General features: G+C 43.7%; 1 protein-coding gene across 19 annotated transcripts in view; it reads right to left on the reverse strand.

Annotated features, from left to right (window-relative positions):
• Positions 1-23,195, reverse strand: part of ENPP2 (ectonucleotide pyrophosphatase/phosphodiesterase 2) — a 149,645-nt gene that overhangs the window by 54,015 nt on the left and 72,435 nt on the right. For all 19 annotated transcript variants that reach the window (XM_069600741.1, XM_069600736.1, XM_069600740.1 and 16 more), the window contains 6 exons: positions 17,498-17,623; positions 14,508-14,568; positions 12,028-12,125; positions 11,747-11,826; positions 10,875-10,994; positions 1,856-1,911 (listed from right to left, as the gene is read on the reverse strand). In XM_069600741.1, the coding sequence (XP_069456842.1) occupies positions 1,856-1,911; positions 10,875-10,994; positions 11,747-11,826; positions 12,028-12,125; positions 14,508-14,568; positions 17,498-17,623 (541 nt within the window). The remainder of the gene's footprint in view (positions 1-1,855; positions 1,912-10,874; positions 10,995-11,746; positions 11,827-12,027; positions 12,126-14,507; positions 14,569-17,497; positions 17,624-23,195) is intronic.

The raw sequence follows: 23,195 nt of genomic DNA on the forward strand, positions 1-23,195 counted from the left end.
TGGCTGTTCTCTATGTACTAAGTACCCTACTAAGGACTTTAAGTAAGTTAATTCATTCTGTCTTCATGATGCCCTAGGGTGAAGACACTATCGTTCCCATTTAAAGGTGAAGATGTTGATTTGTCAAGAGATTAAAACACTTGTCCAAGGTCAGCAACCTATTGCGAAGCAGAGCTGGGACTGGAATCAACCTGAGACACATACATAAAGGGAACTCCTGCTCTGAGCATGAGTCGATAGAAAAGAACATAATGGAAACACAGCTGAGCATGATTCTGAAATGAAATACTACCATTTGAAAAGCAAGGCTAATTCTAGGTTGCAGGATGGAACCAGCTTAAAAAGATGACTTTCAAAGTCTAAGTCTAGCGTTTGAATCTGCTTAAATTTAAAAATTTTCAGTATGGATGATGTGTAGCTTTCCTTGACATATATTCCAATAAATACCTGGAAGTGTGACCATTTTTTTTTAAGTTCTAAAGACACTTTTTTTAAAAAAGAAAGAAAATGAAACCAGGTCGCTTCCAGGATACAGAGATAAAAGAAGAATAGTCTGAGAAGCAAAGCAAAACTACAGGCGTCTTTGGAGCACACAAAAGCTACCTTCTTATAAGGTTTGAAATGGGTGGAGAAAATTACCATTCAGAACCGGAACACTAAGCCTTTTCAATGAAGCTCTGCAGCAGTTTTGGGGGGTAAGGTGAGGACTAAGTATTAATTCTACTGTTGGGGCCTCTTCATTCTGTCAGCCAAATATGTTGTGGAGAAGAAATCACTTCTATAAGTATCAATGACAGCCAAGGGTTAAAAAAAAGATTAAGCTGGTAAATCAACATGTCACTTCTAACATGCACATTTTCTCAGCCAAGAAGATTTCTTTTTAAAAAGGAGAGGGGGAGACTTTTAAGGGATACTCTCTGTCTTAGCTTCAAATCACCAAACCCAATTTCAATTTAGCTCTTCAAATCTGAAAAAGCTACCTTTCTTCCTGAATTTTGAGAATATAGATGGTGCCATTCTGGATTAATCTGAACCTGTGACTGCTCTCAGCACTGTACTATTACAGAATAGTCAGATATTTGTTACTGCATAAGAGGCAAATATGGAAACAGCTTTAGGTGGTTTAAAAAAAAAAAAACAAAACAAGATGGAAAGAACATCTCAGTGGGAACAAAATTCCCATGAAAGTTGAAACAGATTCCTTCTCTTACTAAGGAACCTCAAACATAATGAACATATTGACACTTTTATTAGGTAAGTTTCATCTTGAGACTGTTTCATGAACATTACTAATCGGCCCCATCACCTCTGTGGGGAAGAGAAGCAGTTTCTTTTCTCTTATTAAGGAAACCCTGGAGTTCAGCAGGAAAATGAGGGGGAAACAGAGACTTCCTCTTGGTCTCCTGTCTGAAGTTTCCATTCTCTGGGCTACAACATCAGCTGTTCAACAACACGCTTGATCTTTAAAGTAATGAACCAAAATAATTATAGAATGTTGTAATAAATCACAGCTATAAACAGTTTGAGAAATATACATTCCCTAGGTGCCAAGTTACCAAAAATCTACAAACAGGAACAGAAGAATCTAAAGGCTGACTAGACGTGGAAGAGAAAAATCCTCCTTCCATTCTGTTAAGAAAATATGGGGGAAAAGAGGGACAGGGGAGGGAAAGAGAACTGAGACGGAAAAAGAGAGAGGATCCCCCAAAAAATACCTGGAGGGTTATCTTGAGTCAGAAAATACTCATAAGTTGGTCTATACTAACATTTACATTTAAATGAAATAAAACTGAATATTCCTTAAACTGAATCATAACTGTAACTCACAAACATGGACGAAACAGAGGTGACTTACACAGGCCAGAAGAACGTCCCAGCGTTCACCCCTTGCTTCGCGGCTGTGATCCATAGCTGATGAGGAAAATATAAGAGGCTTAGAACATGTTTTGACTTTTGGTCAAAGAAGAAAAAGGTTTTAGAGTATATTAGCTCAGACATCTTAAACTTTACCCATACCCTACCATAAATCTCCCAATATTTGCAACTTTTTTTTTTCACATCTGGAAGTCAGAATTATTCTTTCCATAAATGTTATTCAATACATTCTCTGCAAAAGCTTTCAAGCTCTGCTACGATTACAGTGGCTTTAAAAAAAACAACCCTTATTTCATCGCAAGAGTCTCTTCTGTCCCTGTCCTTTCTGATCATTGTTTTGAACATTTCACTTATATGGCAGAATTCTGCTCATCAAAGGACCTCAAGTGACCATATGTTTCCTTGACTGTTGGAAGCCTACAGAGGAGAACCCCAATTTGGCACACAGATGCCCAGATTGCAGAACCCAGCTTTGCCTTGTTTTATTTTCAAAGAGGTGAATGAAACGGGGGTGAGGGGAGGATTATTTTTTATTCTGCTTGCACCTTTTACTTAGCCTTTTGGTAAATGGAATTTTAGGAGTGAGTTCCTGGGATAAGTTAGGTGACCCAAGCGTGTCATTAAGTCTTCTAAAATATTCTTTTCAGGGACTTCCCTGGTGGTCTAGTGGCAAAGGCTGCAATTCCACAGCAGGGGGTATGGGTTTGATCCCTGGTCTGGGAACTAAGATCCCCCATACCCCGTACTGTGGCCAAAAATATGTAGATAAATAGGCAGAGTATATATATAAAACATGCAAATATGTATATATATACATAGTATATGGGCTTCCCAGGTGGTGCAATGGTAAAGAACCCGCCTGCCAATGCAGGGGACATAGGAACACAGGTTCGATCTCTGCGTCAGGAAGATCCCCTGGAGAGGAGGGCATGGCAGCCCACTCCAGTGCTCTTGCCTGGAGAATCCCATGGACAGAGGGGCCCGGCGGGCTATAGTCCATAGAGTTGCAGAGACACAGCTGAGTGGCTAACCACACGCGTGTTGCTTACTACACGCGTGTACACAACGTACATCCGTATAGGCGTATACGGTCTTTCTAGCTCATGCTGTGGGGCCAGGAGCTGTGGCACTGAAGAACCTGACGGGGGGACCAGCTACTCGGATTCTAGGCTCTGCCTCTGTTGCTTACCAGCCGTGTGATCCTCCAAGAAGCTATCTAAGGCCTCAACCTCTCTTTAAAATGTAGATAATATTACCTAGCACATAGGATTATTCTAAGCTGTAATGAATTAATATGTGCAAAGTCCTTAAAAACGGTGTCTTAGCATTTGGTAAACACTGGATCAATTTTCATCTTGATTATTATGCAATAATGGACGTGAAGATAACCGAGTTATTTCAGGACACTGAAAACAATTCAGGATGCCTGTGTCCCACTGGACAGAAGTCTGGAAGAAGAAACCCCTTCACTTTAGGAGGCAGACAGGAAAAAGAAGCGTGGCTTGGCTTTTCAAAAGACCAAACAAAAATGGTCCAGGAGTTGCGATCCCCCTCCTTTCTGGTTTCAGCGTCTCCACATTTTGACAGTGTTTTATTTACTCAGTTAAAACTTTTGCTTTGGGGGTGGGGGAGGGGCAGTTGGGAGGTGCAGGGCATCCAGAACTTTGGCCACGGTTTCAGGAAGGTTAGGAACGCCTGGCCGAGGAGAATTATGCGAGGACTCCCAGCCCCCCTGGGAGCACTGCAAACCTCCAGCTCCCACAGCACAGCTGCTGCAGGGCGAGTGAGGGACGGGTCAGGGCAGACACACTCTCAGACTTGTGGAGGCCCGAGCTGCCGGCAGGCGTCATCAGCATGAAGGAAGGGATGTCCTCGTCCCTCGGGGATGGACCAGAGTGGTCAGGCCTCAGACCGCGCTGAGCACCACCCAGGGGGTTGGTCCGAAGTATCAGTCGGACACAACTAAAGCACCTTAGCAGGCACGCCCGCGTCTTCCACTTCACAGGCCAGCTCCGGCGTTTCCGGGTACCCCCAGGCCAATGAGGACTCAAGTGGGTCCTCATCCATTCATTCATCATTCATCCTTGTGCCAGACCCTCCACGAGCAAGAAGATGAACTCCAACCGAGCGCTGGACATCCTGCAGGGCCTCAAACCACCTCAGATTCCAGAGAGGTCCGTTTCTGATATTGTGCTCAGTCGTGTCCGACTGTTTGTGACCCCATGGACTGTAGCCCGCCAGGCTCCTCTGTCCATGGGATTCTCCAGGCAAGAATACTGGAGTGGGTTGCTGTGCCTTCCTCCAAGGGATCTTCCTGGCCCATGGATGGAACCCACGTCTCTTGTGTTTTCTACATTGGCAGGCGGATTCTTTACCACGAGCGCTAACTGGGAAGTCTTTTTTTCTTATATTTAGTGATCTTTTTGCATACTTATTTTCATTTCAGAGACATAAGCTTAATGCATCATAGTCAAGCAACTTCCTAGAAAATCTGGTGCCTCGTTTCCAAGGAAGTTGTATTAAGCAATATCTGGTAGACGTGAAGTGTAAGATAAACCCAGGGTTTTCTAATGGAAATTTTTTTTTTGTAAATACAGTTTGTCAAGAGATGACCCTACACTTTCAGAAGCTATCTTGTGAGATGCATGCTGAGGTTGGCATTATCTGAGCAACAGGAAGCCCTATGAGTAACTTTTAGCTTCCTAACCCTCGGGGGGAAGATCACTAAAGGAGTATCTGCAATGGTATAAGCAACAGGCACTGGGAGGGATGACAGATGTGTGTTGAAACTATCCTGGTGGCAAAATCAGGACTGTTGGTTCTGTATACTTTTCTGTACTTAAAATTTTTACAGTGACAACATCTCAGTAATTAGAGATACAAAATTAACCCATTGTAAAACAACAACAACAACGTGAACTATGAAGACAAAGGTAAAATTTTTTCTTTCTTTCTTGATTTCTTTCAAGAGAAGTGATTTCTCCCTGCTCCTGGTAAAAGTCACGTTGGCCATATTTTCCAAAAGAAAATTGGGAACCTGACCAGAAAAGTGCAAAAAGTGAACAAATAAGAGAGAATACTTGAAATTTAGGAAAAAAGTTTTTTAAAGCTCAAAGGAAAGAATCCTAGCAGTAATGAAGCTGGTCTGTCAAAGGACTGGCGAACAGTATGAGACTGAACGCATAAAGTTTCTGAAGTTAAATCAGATCACGAGCAGCTATAAAAGCTCCTTTGCAAGTTATACGTATATATTATATTTCAGAACCCTGAAGTTAAATCTAGTAATTACAGAGGAAAAAAAGCGCAGTAAAAGGTTGGTCCAAAGGAAGATACATGAAAAGGAGCCTTCTGGGCTATAAAAGTGGGGGAGAATCAGGAAACAGACATCATAAAACTAGTTTCTCGTTAATTCAGAGAAGTGGAAATCATAATTTTTCATTTCCCGGTAGGAATCTGAAAGTAATATACATTTCCTCAGAGATGAGTCAGACTACACAGCTTGAAAAAAATTAGCTAAGGAGACGCCCAGTTTGGCCTTCTCGGCTTTAATCCAAGTATTTCTTTCTTTACTTTGCTTTATCTAGAGGCACAGTTTTCAACATTTGTGTCCTAGAGGCTACATTTTGAAAAGGGAATAAATGGGAATATAAACATTGTACCTTCTTGATATGTTATAGGGAATTTAAAATAAAACAAAAAAACAAAACTTTCCCACTGGGACCAGGAGCATTTAAATGCAAAATCTAACCCTTTCTCAAATTCAGTAGAATATGCAGCTATGGGAAAAAGGAAGGTGTTTTCAAAAGGAAAATAAGCAAAAACACATTTTTGAAAACTATGAACTACTATTGTAGTCTTCCTCCTAGTTCTCTGCAGGGAAACTATTCCTCTGCATTCCAAAGCGCAGAAGTGGAAGAAATGGAATTCTGAGGGACCAGAGGAATGGCAGGACCCTAGTATCAGCGGGAGTAAGTCAGTCACTGAGACTCAAGAGTCAGAACAGGATCCCCCTGGTGGCCGGGTGAATAAGCATATACCTGCCAATGCAGGAGACACAGGTTTGATCCCCGGTCCAGGAAGAGTCCACGTGCCGAGGGGCAGCTAAGCCCGTGCACCGCAACTACTGAGCCCGAGAGACTCGGTCTGCAAGAGAGGAGCCACCACCAGGAGAAGCCAGGAGCGGCCACCAAGCGTCACCGCGGCTCACGGCCACGAGAGGAAGCCGGACACCGCAAGAAGCGTAACCACAGCTCACCGCCACGGGGGGACGCCGGACACCGCAAGAAGCGTACCACGGCTCATGGCAATGAGAGAAAGCCGGACACAGCAAGAAGACCCCGTGAAGCCAAAACAAATTAAGTTTTTAAAAAAGAGTCAGAACAGACTAAAGATGTGAGGGCTCGGGGGGGGGGGGGGAGGGGGGATGCTGTGGCAGAGATCGTGGACCAGTGCGGCTCTCCCCAGGGGATGAGGGCCAGAAGGAAGTAAGTGATGAGATTAAGTAGATGGGGGTGCAGAGCAAGCTCAGGCCCGGTAAACAGGATGCCTAGATGAGTCAGGCTAAGGGTTGGGTCCTGAGAATAAAGAGAGAAATGATCAAATCTCTGCCCTCCTGGGATCCATAGACTAAAGCAAATATCTGAATAATTGCAAATGATGTTGTCATAATCATGATAGAAATAACACAAAAATCCAAAACAGGGTCCCTGAGTTTATTAAGAGCTGAGAAAGCTTAGTGAAAGCTTCTTGGGAATGGATATTTCAAATGAAATTTAAAAGAGTGACAAGCATAGTAGGCAAGGGATTGGGGAGCATGGTCTAAGCACGCTGCTGCTGCTGCTGCTGCTGAGTCACTTCAGTCATGTCCGACTCTATGCAACCCCATAGATGGAAGCCCACCAGGCTCCCCCATCCCTGGGATTCTCCAGGCAAGAATACTGAAGTGGGTGGCCATTTCTTTTTCCAATGCATGAAAGTGATGTCGCTCAGTTGTGTCCGACTCTTAGCAACCCCATAGATGGCAGCCCACCAGGCTCCCCCGTCCCTGGGATTCTCCAGGCAAGAACACTATGATACAGCAAAAAGAAAGAGAATACAGATTTATAGCATGGATGGAAAAGAAACAACAGAATAAAGAAAAGGTAGTTTTCCTGGGGAAAAAAAAAGTCACCTGTTAGCAAGATAATCACACAGAGAGGTAAGCCAAGACTAGCGCCATCAAGGCGATCGCTTTGCCCTGGGCGATTGCCGCTGTTCCAAGTCATTCTCCCCTTTGCTGTCTCTTTCTTGAACTTGCCATCTTTATCGGAAAAAAGTGAACGTGTTAGTTGTTCAGTCTGTCCAACTCTTTGTGACCCCATGGGCTGTAGCCTGCCAGGCTCCTCTGTCCATAGCATTCCCCAGGCAAGGATATTGGCGTGGGTGGCTGTGACCTTCTTCAGGGGATCTTCCCGACCCAGGGATGGAATCTGCATCTCCTACACTGTAGGCAGATCCTTCCTTTACTGTCTGAGCCATCAGAGAAACATCCTTATGCTACAGTGATTCATGAGGATGATCTCAGGACCAATTCACTGCATTACCAATACTGGCCAAAAACCACTGTAGGCCCAGCAACTTGAGTAATAAGAACACAACAAACTAGCAAATAAAACAAAAAAGCAGCAGATTCACAGACATAAAGAACAAACTAGAGCTTGGACACCACTCTGGAGAGGGAGAGGGGAGGGGGCACTATACGGGTAGGGAGGAAAGAAGGGTTATGAGATCATATGATATCATGTGTGTGAAACCTGTGAACACTAAAGCACTACAGGATTTCAGGAATCTTGTTTTCAATTTAAAAATTCTTTTAAATGAAAAAAACAAAAAACAATGTATCCTGTCCTCTTAGAAGTGCTTTCCTCCAGAAACTATGATTCGAAGAACTTGCACCATGATGGGGGCTAACCTCATCTCTCAACTCTCCACACCGAGTGGGTCCCTTGAAGTCTCAATGACTCTCTGCTTCGCTGAGTCCAGCTTTAAACTGAACAGGGGATTTTCCCCATCAAGATATCTCAGTATTAGAAACAGCAGGATGAGAGCAGAGAGATTTTTCAAAGAAACAAACGCACTTACGACACTCCATTAAGAGTATGGAACATACTTTTGCAATGAGAAAAAAGTAAATAGCTTCAAAACAACAATATACAAAGGAATCCCATCCTAACACATGCAGGAGAAATGCAGGGTCTTGCAGTGAACGGCGACTATTAGCAGTGCATTCTGAAGATTAACTAATGAAAAGCAGACTCACCTTTGCTGAAGTCTCTATCAGGCTTTTGGTAATGAAATTGAAATGTAGAAACTATTTTTGAAAGCCTCATGGTGTGATTCACATTTTCAGATGGACACTGCAAACACTTCATGGCATATATTAGATTTCAAACTAGAAACAGAGCAGTTCTTATCCCCCATTTAATCTGACATACACATTGTTTGCCAAGTGCCTTTCATGGTTTAATCAGTGTTAAAGTAAGTTGAGTTTGACTTAATTGCCTAAGATTTTTATAAATATTTTCTCTACTTCAATTTTTTCACTGGTGAGTTCATGAAATATATAAGCCTCAGAGAGGACGGTATAAATGCTTGGCAGTATTTATTAAAGGTTCCTATTTTCTTACAGGTTTATTAAGGTTTATTTTCCTATTTTCGGTTTCTTATACTGTAGTTTCTTATAGTTCAGGTCCATATAGTCTTCTTACATGCCAGATTTCAATAAAACGTGCTTTTAAGTTATATCTAGTGCGCTCCCTGGAATGCTTTTGGTGGCCTCTTGTTCAAGAAGACAGACAGAAACACAAATCGGTTTCACGGCAAACCCTGGTCTGCACTAGGGAATCGCTAAACTTGGTGAAACGTGTCAACTTGGGGAGTGGGCGAGGACACAACTGAACAGTTCAGACGGAGGCTTCGCTTCACTGGGCAGGGGCACAGCTTTCCCTCTGCTCTGTCCTGCAGAAGTTAACGACTGGTAGTCTCATTTTCTGAGTCACACCAACCCAGAGGAAGCCTCATGTCCACCCAGGACAGAAGTTGGTCCAATCTGATAAAATGATCATTCATCTCTATACCCTTTGTGGTTCTCCAAGCAACTTTGCTTCCACGACAGAATTAATATAAAAGACCAACTAGCCACAGCTTGACAGAACTCTAACTTCAGTCATTTTATGTATACCTAAAATGGTCCTCTATCATAAACTTGGTTTGGGGAATCCACCCTGGAAACAGATTTCACTTTGCTTACAACACAGTGCATCACAGACTCCTGGGAGTCCAGCCTGAATAAGGACAGCAGAATCAGAACCTCTGCGAGAAAAAAACACTACTACCGACGGACAAGAAGCCTTCCAACCCTTTTTACAATGAAAAACCCTATTAAACCTCGCATACTGGCTTACTATGCAATATGCATATTTTCCCACAGACGACTTTTACTCAAAACCAATATTTTTTTCTTACTTTATATCCTCCATTTAGCCCTTAGACTGCAGCAGACATCACCAGGTGGGAGCTCGTTTCGGGATGGTGGACTCGTGGATGTGTGCAGACCCTGCCCCCTCTTCCTGCCGCGGCAGACAGCACAAAGGCCTCCCAGCCCTCTGTCCTGCCCAGGGCTCCCCGCGGCCGCGGGTGGAGCTGACCTGAGACGGAGCCACGAGCCGCTCTCTCTGACAGGCTCTGTGTCCTGGGATGCGCTCCTACAGGCCCTCGGACCCTTCCACAGGGCCACGTGCAGTTAGTCCTCTTCCACACGTTAAACAGCTGTGGATTTAGGTTGCTGCTTTGCTCACCTTTGATCAACACACAGTCACAGGAAAAATTCTGGGTGGAAAGCCACCTTCATCCCCTTGTACTTTCTGCCCAGCCTTTTGATCTGAAGTCAACAGGATGATTTCTTTCAAAGTATTAGTTTGCTGGTCCAGAACCAACATAGATTCCACTTACTATATTTCACGCCCAAGACTGTTTAAAAATGGACTAAACAAATGCGCAAAATCACTGTGGGTTTCACTGAGCTGGTTTATTCTGTTTCTGCAGCACACGTCCCTGTTCTTGAGCGTATGGAGCTTGGGCTACAATCGTGTGGCCGTCACGCCGTTCGCTTCTTTTGCACCGCACCCACAGATCGTGTAAATCAGTAAGACCTGACTATTCCTTCCCTGGTGGCTCAGGAGGTAGACAATCCGCCTGCAATACAGGAGGCCTGGGTTTGATCCCTGGGTCGGGAAGATCCCTTGGAGGAGAGCATGGCATCCCACTCCAGTATTCTTGCCTCAAGAATCCGCCAGGAGCCTGGCAGGCTACAGCCCATGGGGTCACAAAGAGCAGGACACAACTGAGCCACTCAGCTCAGCACAGCACATCCCTTCTTCAGGATATTTCTGAAAGTCACTGCTACGTCACCATTTCTACCACAATCATTCTAATGAAGACCCTCCTCATCTCACTTTCATAATCATAACCTCCTGTACACACAGATAGACACACAGACACACAAACGTATGCACACACACACACAGAGACACGTAAATACACATGCATGCATATATGGGGCTTCCCTAGAGGCTCAGCAGTAAAGAATCCACCTACCATTCAGGAAACACGGGTTCTTCCCAGGTTGGAAAGATCCCCTGGAGAAGGGCATGGTAACCCACTCCAGTATTCTTGCCTGGGAAACTCCATGGACAGAGGAGCCTGGTGGGCTACAGTCCATGGGGTCGCAAAGAGTAGGACACAACTCAGCGACTAAACAGCTAACAACAACATGCATATACATATTATACGCACATATTCTGGGTACAAGCATACAAACTGATACACACACACATACACGATACCAAAACACGGAAACATTTCCAAGTATGAAGAAATTAAATGCATCTTTTTCACAGGGAACAAATTTGGAAATGAAGAGTTTCAATGCACAGAAAAACACACAGAAATGCGAAACTCACCGGCTGGCCTCCCCACCACCTATGGTTAAACTTCTCTCGCCCTCGAAGATTGAAATGCGCGTCAAATACAGGATCATACATGGAATTGCCAACAATCCCATGTGATTCTGGGTACAGCCCCTGTGTGGAAAAGCAAATTTATTATCAAAATAATCCACATGTCATCATGGTTCCATCATAGATTTTATCATAGAAGGTTTTATAACTGTGTAATTTCCAATTTTATATGATATATATAACTTTTACATGTCTGTCAGAGGAAACATTACCTATACCCTAGTTGTAAGCCATTGTAAAACTTGACAAGATTATAAGAAATTTAACACTGAAGTTTTTTTAACTGTTACAATTTAATAAGATGACAACAATTTTTATTACAGTAATTTAACCTATAGATTGAAATTTACTTATGTGCCTCCAAAGAAGCTTCTATTTCTAAATATACTATTCCTTTTTCCTCGGTTCTATTTCTACTCCAAGGCAAAAAGAAATAAATAAATAAATTGTATTTGTTAAAAAAGAAGGCGAGGTAGAACTTGGGAGCATCTGAAAATTAAAACATAGCAGCTCCAAAGTCAATGCTTTTGTTTGAAAACTCAGAAACTAAAGAAGCGATCTTGTGGTATTTGAGAGGTTAGATGAATGTATGCAGACAGAATTGCACCTGGTAAAAAAAAGGTTTTAATGTTGCAATGAAGTTCAGTCACCCACAAAGTTGTAAAAGGCATTTACTATGAACAATTGATCTGGGTAAGATGAAAAACAGAAAGATTTTCTCTGAACACTAAAGACCATGTTTTTAAAATTTCCCTCTAAGTCGTTCCAGGATGAAATCAGCCCTTTGAATCTACACCATTTGAAAGAATACTTACAGTGGCCAAGGTGTATAAGTTAGGGAAAGTTTTTGTCGGGTACACAGGCCTCATGTAGGGGGAGTGAGTGCCACAAGACCCTGGAGACAGAATTCAGATGTTAGAGCAGGAGAGAAAAGAGGAACCGCTCCCCAGGGAGACCCATTCCATGAGCGATCGAAGACATGGGCTCTCTTCACTCTTGACTTTCAAATGGGAAAGCCGTGTGCCCATACATCTCCTACCGACAGCTGAGGGTTACTGGGTCGGTCGCGGATCACAGATGGGAACGCAGGACTTACTCAGCTTTTCAATGTTAGGCATAACCTTGCTGCCTTTCTTCATGTATGAAGCGCGGAAACCGTCCACAGAGAAGATGATCAGTGGAGGGCGAACAAACCTTAAATGGGAACGCGATAAACTTTAGAAAAATAACGTCACAGAGTTTGCACTGTGCCTAGTCCTTCTCAACAACTGGAACCGAGAATTTCTAAAGCAAAACTTCAGTGAGGATATCCGTACGAGCCTGCACGTTCAGCCACATAACGTTTGTGGCAACTTCAGTGCAAAGTGAAATGACCAGGCAAGGAGCTGGACTCCAGATTTCCCTCAGTGTGCTTTCTCCACGGCTGCCTCTTGCCTTGCAAACAAGGCTTTTCACAGTGTAAAAAGCTGTTATACTGACTTGCCTGGGATATGAAATCTCCCATTTGCTACCTGAAAGACTCCTATTCATTCTTTGAAATCGAGCTCAAAATTTCCTCTCATAATAATGGTTGATGCTTCAGAATTCCTTTAAGATAATAATTAATACCTCTTTCATATTAATATATATCACTTTATATATATATTAATTATATAATTAATACATATTGAATTAATAAATGCATATTATATTTTAATATGTTACATTATATTATAATGCTATATCAACATGTTTATCTTCTTCATTAGTTTCAAAGCACAGTTGGTGTCTTATTCATCTTTCTATTCTATGGACCTATTGCAGGGCTTCAATAACTTATCAAATACAGAAGGAGGGAGAAGGAAAATGAAATTAATAAGCAGTAGCAGTCTTATCACAATCTTATCACAATCACAATCTTATCACAATCTTAGACTAAACACTTACCCAAAATTTTAAGTTTAATTACAAAATGACTGTGAAAATGATTAAAACTGTTGAAGATCTCTAAAACTTAGACTATCCATCTAACTAGGGCAGGACTGATAAACAAGGCTCTTTGTTATAGTCTCAAGTTCCAGTTGTTTGATCAAATCTGAGAATGCTAAACTTTGTGGAAAACTTTCTAATGGCTTGCAAACTATTCCTCAAGCACAAGTTTGCATTTATTTGAAGCCACATAACAAATGAGTCTGACTCTTTGTGACCCCATGGACCATAGCCCGCCAGGCTCCTCTGTCCATGGGATTCTCCAGGCAAGAACACTGGAGTGAGTTGCCGTTTCCTTCTCCGGGGGATCTTCCCGACCCAGGGATTGAACCCTCGTCTCCTGTGTCTCCTGCACTGCAGGCAGATACTTTTACTACTGAGCCACATGGGAAGCCCATATTTTAAATGAGTCACATTCTAAGCACATTCTAATTCTATATGAGTTCATTACTATCATTACTATTATCATTCAATGATTTTACCACTTAAAACTGCTTTCTCTTCCAAAAATGACTGAACACACTTTAGACATTCAGACACTACTGTCATCCCATTCTAACAGCCCAAAGAAGTTCAAGTAGCTCACGAAAGTTAAAAAGGAGACAAAAATAAAAATATCTAAATTCTTGGATCTTGTGTCCCAGGCTGTGCGGCCTAAAACAAAAAGACACTCACTCAAACACACTCATGAAAACACGCTTGTAGAACATCCTTTCTGCCAGGCACTTTAAGGGCCCATGAATTTGCAACAGTTTCCTGGAAGGCGTCACAAGCGCCTTACGCTGCTGGTCCCACTTGAGCTGTGGGGTGTCACTAAGTCTGGCTGGACCCCAGCAGAGCAGTGCAGCCTCGGTTTGCTGACTTCCTGCAGCATCTGGTAGGAGTTACCATCTTGGATAATATTTTCGAGACGTTCTAGAGTCCTCCCTCCAGCCACCCCCCACCCCCACCACACACACAAAAAAGCAAAAGGAGCACTTCAGGAAAAAAACACAGAAAAGCCAAATCACTGCCAGAAATGTTTGTCTTCCTCTTCATTATTATTATTTCTAAAATCTTCAGCTGAGGTGAGATACGGAGGATATTATTTCCAATATGTGCAGAGGCGATAGAGGAGAAAATTTTTTTAACATTTATTTAAAATTTTTTTTTATTGAGTTCTAATTTACATCTCATACAATTCACTTCTTTTACTTGTATGATTCAATGATTTCTGGTATTTTTACAGAGTTGTGTAACTATCGCCACACACACCACAGACATGGAGTTGGTTTTTTGGTTCTGTTTTTGGTTACACCATTTGGCATGTGAGATCATAGTTCCCAGACCAGGGTCTGAACCTGTATGCACTATGGTGGGTGCCTGAAGGTCTTAACCACTGCCAGGGAAGTCCCAACAGAAGAAAAATTTTTCAAAAAAAGAAAAAAATTCCCCCTTCGAGATGTACATTCCAGCTTCTGACTGGGAAATTATGCAGAAGTACTCATAAATTTGCCCATGTAAGAGGATTTCAGTTTTACATTGTTTTAAACCATTCACCCATCCATAGCTTGTGATATTTTATCAACGCACATATAAAATGGCATAGTATTCATTAAATGCACTCACCCTGCAGGACATTCTGGGGTCTTTATTTCCTCACAGTCATCATCTACCCAATGAGACTCTCCTGTAGGGAAAAATGGGTAGACTTTTGGGTGAATCGAATTACAAATGTCATCCGGATCGCTGAGAGTATAACTGCAGGGCCTGTGTCCTGTTCGATACTTGTTGTTTATGGAATGCCATCAAAAAAGAGCTTCGGAAATAAAGTCTAGAGCCTGTTTTGGCTTTACTAAACTACACCCATACGTGATGGGAGAGCCTAGATTTAATAACCCCAAGTGGTGTTTATTTGAGCGTTCCATGTCTAAATGTCTTGTAGATAAAAACACCAGTGGCGTCAGGGAACAAAATTCCATGTTTGTTTCCCTCCAGAAATAAACTGTTTGGTCATTAGACGGAACATTTTCTCCTATGCCACCAAACATCTCAATGCCGTAGAAAACATGATACAACTTCCCTTCAGCTGGGGAGAAAGGTTCAGACTGCTCGGAGGCAACAGATGGGAGACGGCCACAGGGAGGCTCTTCGCCAACGGTGTGCGTACAACCCTCACACCAAGGAGTCTAAACGAATGCCATCTTTCACTTTTATGTTCCAGCAAGATCTGAGAGCATAAACCTAGGCCGTTCTTGAGTCACTTCCTCTAGAGAAGAGGGCAGGAACAGAGACGCAGACAGAGAGAAGGAGCTGTGGACATGAGGCGGGGCATGTGGGGGGGGGGGTGGATGGAGAGCTCGGCCTTGGCATGCACACAGCACCGTGTGTGAAATACTGGCTGGTGGGAAGCGGCTGCTGAGCACAGGGGGCTCAGCTCAGTGCTCTGAGGCGACCTGGGGGGTGAGGGGGTGGGCGGGAGGCTCGAGAAGGAGGGGACATGTGTGCACACACAGCTGATTCACGCTGCTGCACGCAGAGACTAACACAGCACTGTAAGGCTGCTGTAGGCAGAGACTAACACAGCACTGTAAGGCTGCTGCAGGCAGAGACTAACACAGCACTGTAGGGCAATTACACTCCAACTGAAAATTCATTCATTCATTAAAACCTAAAAAAAAAAAGAATAGAGACTGAAAAAGAGCTTCGATTTAAAAATGAAGCTTACTTTGGAGAAAATGAAAATTATCAAAAAGCATGCACTTTAAATTGTCTTAAAACAAACGAAAGCATATGTCTGAAATGTAAGTAACACTTGTGACCAAGACTTTGAAGAAATGGCTCCCAAGTAAAGAGCGCTGGACATCTCCCTGGTCAGTATGAATCTAACTAGTGACCACTGCGTAAGTCCCATGCTCCTTAAAATGGAGCAGCTCTGCCACACATGTGAGAACCCAGGGCCCACACATGAGCCACAGGAAAGTCCCACAACTAGAATTTGAAACCAGCAAACACCAATTTTCACAGTTCAACGACCAGTGATACCTAGAACTTTATTTTCTCTTCTAATAGCCTTTGTGGATTATTGGTACATTTACCAGGGAAATAAAAGGGAAAAGAAAAGAAAATTCTCTACCAATTTGGTGTTTTATCAACAGCTACAACAATCATTTGGGTAGGAGAAATTTTCAAGGTCAGCATTCAGGTAGGATGTGTTGCCATAACTAAACACTACACGTATTTCAGAATCTGCTCTTCCCCTAAAATATTTGAACAGAAACGCTCCATAAATGTTCCATGTCACAGCTAGGAAAAGCTCTTCATTCAAACACTGAAAAGTGACCTGCAAACGTTACACAAAGATCCTGGGATCCTTTCATTAACTTGGCTAAGTGGTTGCCAGGGTGACAAGCTCCTTAAAGGCAAAACGGCATCATTTATACATTCAGCAGTCCATTGATGAATAAAACCACCATATTTGACAATTCACTTCACCAAGTCAGCACGCACGCACACACACACGGCTTTGGGGCGTAACAAGAGCTATGGTTTAGGCCCCCCTCCTCTTCAGCAGCAGTGCTCCCACCCCTGGGCCCTCCAGGTGGCTCGAGTGGTGACGAGCTCGCTGCCAATGCAGGAGACGTAAGAGACACAGGTTCGATCCCTAGGTGGGAAAGATCCCCTGGAGGAGGGCATGGCCACCCACGCCAGGATTCGTGCCTGAGGTTCGATCCCCGGGTGGGGAAGACCCCCTGGAGGAGGGCATGGCCACCCACGCCAGGATTCATGCCTGGAGAACCCCATGGATGGAGGAGCCTGGTGGGCTACAGTCCAGAGGGTCGCACAGAGTCAGACACGGCTGAGGGACTTAGCACGCTCACACTCCCACCCCAAGGCTGGTGCTGGTGCTGAGGCTCACAGCTGACAGCTGGTGGGCACCGAGCCATGCCCAACTTCAGATGTAAGAGCTCTGAGGCTCACCCTCCAGAGCCCGAGGAGGGCACAGCCAGGGGACCCGTGCCCTGAGCCACAGCCTCACTCGCCTTCCCCTCCCCACACCCCTGCTCCCTCAGATGGTTCTCCTGCAGACACCTTCCCAGAGAATTCCCTGGATAGCACTCCCATCTCAGGCTCTGCTTCTAAGAAACTTGACCAAGATAGGATCTCTTCTAGAAATCTCTTCATGATTCAGTTCAGTTCACTCATTTGGCGTTTCAGCTTCAACATCAGTCCTTCCAATGAATATTCAGGACTGATTTCCTTTAGGACCGACTGGTTGGATCTCCTTGCAGTCCAAGGGACTCTCAAGAGTCTTCTCCAACACCACCGTTCAAAAGCATCAATTCTTCAGCGCTCAGCTTTCTTTAGAGTTCAACTCTCACATCCATATATGACTATGGGTCCCTAATTAAGGAATCTGGGATAATTTCCTTGTTATTTCAGATCAGCAAAATGCAGGCCGGCCAACCTGAGGACGAAGCCTGAGGAATGAAAAGGCACAACTCGCTCCCACCTCCCAAGCCCACGTCCAAGGTGTCACAGCCGCAAGAGCCGAGATCCCTTGGGACGTCTCCAATCTTCCCTTTGATAAAGTTTAAGCCAACAGAGGAAACATGTACCTTTGCAAACCACTTGGTAATTAGTGCAGCAGTCTCCCCGGGCCAAGCAGTCCTCCGAGCAGTGACAAGCGTGGTCTTCATTTCTTACTTCCCCGCATCTGTCCTTGGTACACTCCCAGCCGCCAGCTGAAATCAGCACGACAGAACACTTTTCACTGCTTCGCACAAACCAAATAAAAGAGGCCACAACTGCTTACAACGTTTGCCAAGAAAAAGAGCTAAAGTCCCACATCATTTAATCTGCTTGTGAAATTAGAGTTGGCCTGAGGCCTAAATGATATTTGGCATACTTACAAATAGGATGGATTTTTAGTTTTTCAAATCAGAGTCCAATGGCACTGGGCTCCTTTGGGAAAATGGAACCCTTAATCGCTTGTGAACTATCCTAAAAGACCAAGGAAATGGATGGTGTATAAGGTTTGTGACAGGGATAGTTCCCCAGGTGGCGCTAGTGGTAATGAACTTGCCTGCCAGTGAAGGAGATGAAAAAGACATGGGTTTGATCCCTGGGCCTGGAAGATCCCCTGGAGGAAGACATGGCTACCCACTCCAGTATTCTTGCCTGGAGAATCCCAGCACAGAGGGCCTGGCGGGTTACAGTCCATGGGGTCACACAGAGTCAGACACGACTGAAGCGACTTAGCGTGCACATACCACTGTAGACGTAGTTGGCCATAGCTGGGCTCTTTTATTTTCCAAAGTAGTTTTACTTAAACCTTTATCAGCCTGATTTAAATACAGATGATAATGCAACTAAATGGCCTCTAACTGACACAAGATGCACCGGAGGCTAAAGTCATATGAAGATTATGTGTGTGTTAGTCGCCCAGCTGTGTCAGAAGCTTTGCGACCCCATGGACTGTAGCCCACCAGGCTCCTCTGTCCATGGGATTCTCCAGGCAGGAATACTGGAGTGGGTTGCCATGCCCTCCTCCAGGGGATCTTCCTGACCCAGGGATTGAACCTAGGTTTCCGGCATTGCAGGCAAACTCTTTACCATCTGAGCCACCAGGGAAGCCGTGAAGAGTATAAAGCCATACTAAAGACATTCACAGTTCTGAGTGTAGGCCAAACTGTGGCCCTGCTCACGATTGCAGGTCAGAATGCCTGTTTTCAAGGAGGTCAGCTGCTAGGTTGCAGACTCCTATCTGAGCATACTTGATTGGGAGCTCACAACTTTTTTCCACCAAGAAAATATCTTCAGAAAAGTAATATCTTCATTTTGAAGAGAGTGTTGGGCTTCACGCATGACTTTCCCTCCGCTGGACTGTAAGCTCCACGGCAGGGAAAGTCCCGTCTCTCCTTTCACCACTGTAACTCTAGTACCTGGGTGTGTGCCTGGCTCAAGTCAGTGTCCATGAACATCAACTAAACCTAATTCAGAACTACTGTGACGATACAATACAACTCTTTAAATTCACGGTGGCTTTGCTGAGAAACTTCACAGCTGATTCATTTATTCAAAAGATACATCCACTGTGACTCCCATGTTCTAGGCCGTGGGGAGGGAGCGAAGAGCAAGGAAGACAAGGTCCTGTCTTCACGGACCTTACATTCCGGTTGGGAAAGGCAGACCATAAGCAAGTCAATGGTCAATGAGATCATTTCAGCTTGCGGTAAGTGCTGTGAAGAAAATTAACACAGACAGAGTGACAGGCCGGACTGGGTCTACTTGACTTATGGAGCGGGCTGGGTCTACTTGACTTAGAGTGGTCAAGAAAGGCTTCTCTGAGCTAAAGGACACTTCAGATCTTCATCTCTGAAAACACGTCTTAAGTGAGAGGCAAAAATTTTAGAAAGCAATGCTGCTCTTTAGTAATATTCTACCGAGATATACAACTGCTATGTGAATAATTGGATAAACAGATGTTAGTTGCCATACTAGAAAATCATGCAGCTACAGTTTTTAATTTCCATATTTTACAATTACTCTTGCATCCTGATTCCATTCTCTGATATTTTTATAACCCCTGTTTCCACTGCCTTCTCTTTCCAAGTAGATTAAATGCTTGGAATTCTTTTACCCAGGATCTGCTATTCTCAATGGTTAGCAATTTTCCAAGGTTATGTTGAGGGACAGAGGTCATGTGAGGTGTTTTTTCCTCAATTCAAAGATAATTCTTCCAACCAAAACACTTTTTAAAAATGTGTTACTTTGGCCATATAATCTTTTAAGTTGATATGTAGTAGTTCCAGTTTTCTTTACTCAGTTCAAGCAATTTTCTTTCCTTTCCTTTTGGCCACATGGCATCTTAGTTCCCCAACCAAGGATCAGACTCAGCGCCCCCTACACTGGACACACAGTCACAGCCCCTGGACCACCAGGGATTAGACCCAGCGCCCCCAACACTGGACACAGAATCACAGTCACTGAACCAGCAAGGATCAGACCCAGCGCCCCCTATACTGGACACACAGTCACAGCCCCTGGACCACCAGGGATCAGACCCAGCGCCCCCAACACTGGACACAGAGTCACAGCCCCTGGACCAGCAGGGATCAGACCCAGCGCCCCCTACACGGGACACACAGTCACAGCCACTGGACCACCAGGGACATCCCCCCAAAATATATTTTTATTCCTCCCTAGTTCCATAAGAGGGTGTCCCTGGTAAAGAATCCTCCTGCTGATCCAGGAGCTGCATGTTTGATCCCTCAGTCAAGAAGATCCCCTGGAGGTGGGCATGGCAACCCATTCTATATTCCTACCTGGGAAATCCCATGGACAGAGGAGCCTGGTGGGCTACAGTTCATGGGGTAGCAAAGAGTTGGACACGACTGAGCAACTTCAGTTCACTTCACTTCATTAACAAGCTAGATATATTGAAGCATTACTAACTTTGCATAAGAGTGAAATTTTTTAAAATTTAATGAACCTCAAGTAAAGTATGATTCTGTATAATTTTAAAAGCAACTATAAGAATAAACATAAAAATATTTAACCTTATTAGATAATAATAAAGTTATCTATCTATCATATCAGAAAAGAAATTTTTATAAATGAGAACATGCTGAAAAGGGAGTGCTGAAAGGGCCTGTGCCCTTTGAGAGAAATATAAACTTTGAGGTGCATAATTATGTTATATTTATTTACATTTAAGAAATGCATATATATACTTTGTCTGGCCCTAGGTTGAGTGTGAGTGATCACACCATCGTGATTATCTGGGTCATGAAGATCTTTATTGCACAGTTCTTCTGTGTATTCTTGCCACCTCTTCTGAATATCTTCTGCTTCTGTTAGGTCCATATCATTTCTGTCCTTTATTGAGCCCATCTTTGCATGAAATGTTCCCTTGGTATCTCTAATTTTCTTAAAGAGATCTCTCGTCTTTCCCATTCGATTGTTTTCCTCTATTTCTTTGCATGATCGCTGAGGAAGGCTTTCTTATCTCTCCTTGCCATTCTTTGGAACTCTACATTCAAATGGGTATATCTTTCCTTTTCTCCTTTGCTTTTCACTTTTCTTTTCACAGCTATTTGTAAGGCCTCCCTAGAGAGCCATTTTGCTATTTTGCATTTCTTTTTCTTGGGGATGGTCTTGATCCCTGTCTCCTGTACAATGTCATGAACCTCATTCCATAGTTCATCAGGCACTCTGTCTATCAGATCTAGGCCCTTAAATCTATTTCTCATTTCCACTGTATAATCGTAAGGGATTTGATTTAGGTCATACCTGAATGCTCTAGTGGTTTTCCCTACTTTCTTCAATTTAAGTCTGAATTTGGCAATAAGGAGATCATGATCTGAGCCACAGTCAGCTCCTGGTCTTGTTTTTGCTGACTGTATAGAGCTTCTCCATCTTTGGCTGCAAAGAATATAATCAATCTGATTTTGGTGTTGACCATCTGGTGATGTCCATGTGTAGAGTCTTCTCTTGTGTTGTTGGAAGAGGGTGTTTGCTATGACCAGTGCATTCTCTTGGCAAAACTTTATTAGTCTTTGCCCTGCTTCATTCCATACTCCAAGGTCAAATTTGCCTGTTTCTCCAGGTGTTTCTTGACTTCCTACTTTTGCATTCCAGTCCCCTATAATGAAAGGGACATCTTTTTTGGGTGTTAGTTCTAAAAGGTCTTGTAGGTCTTCATGGAACTGTTCAACTACAGTTTCTTCAGCATTACTGATTGGGGCATAGACTTGGATAACTGTGATATTGAATGGTTTGCCTTGGAGACGAACAGAGATCATTCTGTCATTTTTGAGACTGCATCCAAGTGCTGCATTTCGGACTCTTCTATTGACCATGATGGCTACTCCATTTCTTCTGAGGGATTCCTGCCCGCAGTAGTAGATGTAATGGTCATCTGAATTAAAGTGAGAGTCCCTTGGACTGCAAGGAGATCCTACCAGTCCATCCTGAAGGAGATCAGTCCTGGGTGTTCACTGGAAGGACTGATGTTGAAGCTGAAACTCCAATACTTTGGCCACCTGATGCGAAGAGCTGACTCATTTGAAAAGACCCTGATGCTGGGAAAGATTGAGGGCGGGAGGAGAAGGGGATGACAGAGGATGAGATGGTTGGATGGCATCACCGACTCGATGGACATGGGTTTGGGTGGACTCCAGGAGTTGGTGATGGACAGGGAGGCCTGGTGCTCTGCAGTTCATGGGGTCGAAGAGTCAGACACGACTGAGGGGCTGAACTGACCTGAACTGATACATACTTTGACCCCCAAATCCCATTCCTCAGATTGATCTTAAGGAAAATAGAAGTATGAACATGCGTGGACAATATTCACTGGCACATTGTTCACAGCAGCAAGAGTTAGGGAAACATAAGGGCTGATCACTCACTCAGTGACGCAGGCTGTACCTGTTCAGTGGAATACGATGTAGGCATTCAAAAGGATGATGTGCATAAAGGTACATAAATACAGATACACCTCACACAGGCATAAATATACGTAAATATAAATGCATACATGCATACGCTTCAAACCCCCTGATGCTGGGAAAAACTGAGGGCAAGAGGAGAAGGGGGCGACAGAGGATGAGACGGCTGGATGGCATCACCGACTCCATGGACATGAGTTTGAGTGAACTCCGGGAGTTGGTGATGGGCAGGGAGGCCTGGAGTGCTGCGTGCAGTTTAGGGTTGCAAGGAGTTGGACACGGCTTAGCAACTGCACAACAAATACATTCTAAACACATAACACAGCCTTAATTTGCACTGAAACACTGTGCTTATCTCTGGGTCAGCAGAGTAGCATCTCAGAGACCTGTTTTCTCCTTCAACCTTCTGTTATCATTTTATATCCGGTTCTTCCACATTTGGCCTAAGGTATCTTTGTACACAGGGACGCAAGCTACTTTAACGTGTCTGTATTTATTAAACTCAGAAAGAAAGGCATGAGCTACATTCAGAAAGAGCTAAGCTAGAGTCATAACATCCATTCAAGTTTAGAAGCAGCTCTAAGATCAGGAATCGGGGCGGCTGAGATGACGTGTCAGGGACAAGATACTCAAAGTAGAAGAGGAAGTATAGAACATTCGTTAGTTCTTCAGTGCCAAGTGGACACAGACCACTGGTTTGAAATAATATTTTGAAGCCAAAAACTCTGCTGGAACATCTGTTCCATGCCTATATTCAGTTTACAAGGTTCCCAGCATTTCAGTTTACAAACCCACAACCAGAAAGCTGGGAGAAGTTCCAAAGGAAAAAGGGAAGGAACAACAACAAAAATATGGCCAAACACGG

This window comes from Ovis canadensis, chromosome 9, assembly GCF_042477335.2.
Source record: "Ovis canadensis isolate MfBH-ARS-UI-01 breed Bighorn chromosome 9, ARS-UI_OviCan_v2, whole genome shotgun sequence".
Taxonomy (NCBI): Eukaryota; Metazoa; Chordata; class Mammalia; order Artiodactyla; family Bovidae; genus Ovis; species Ovis canadensis.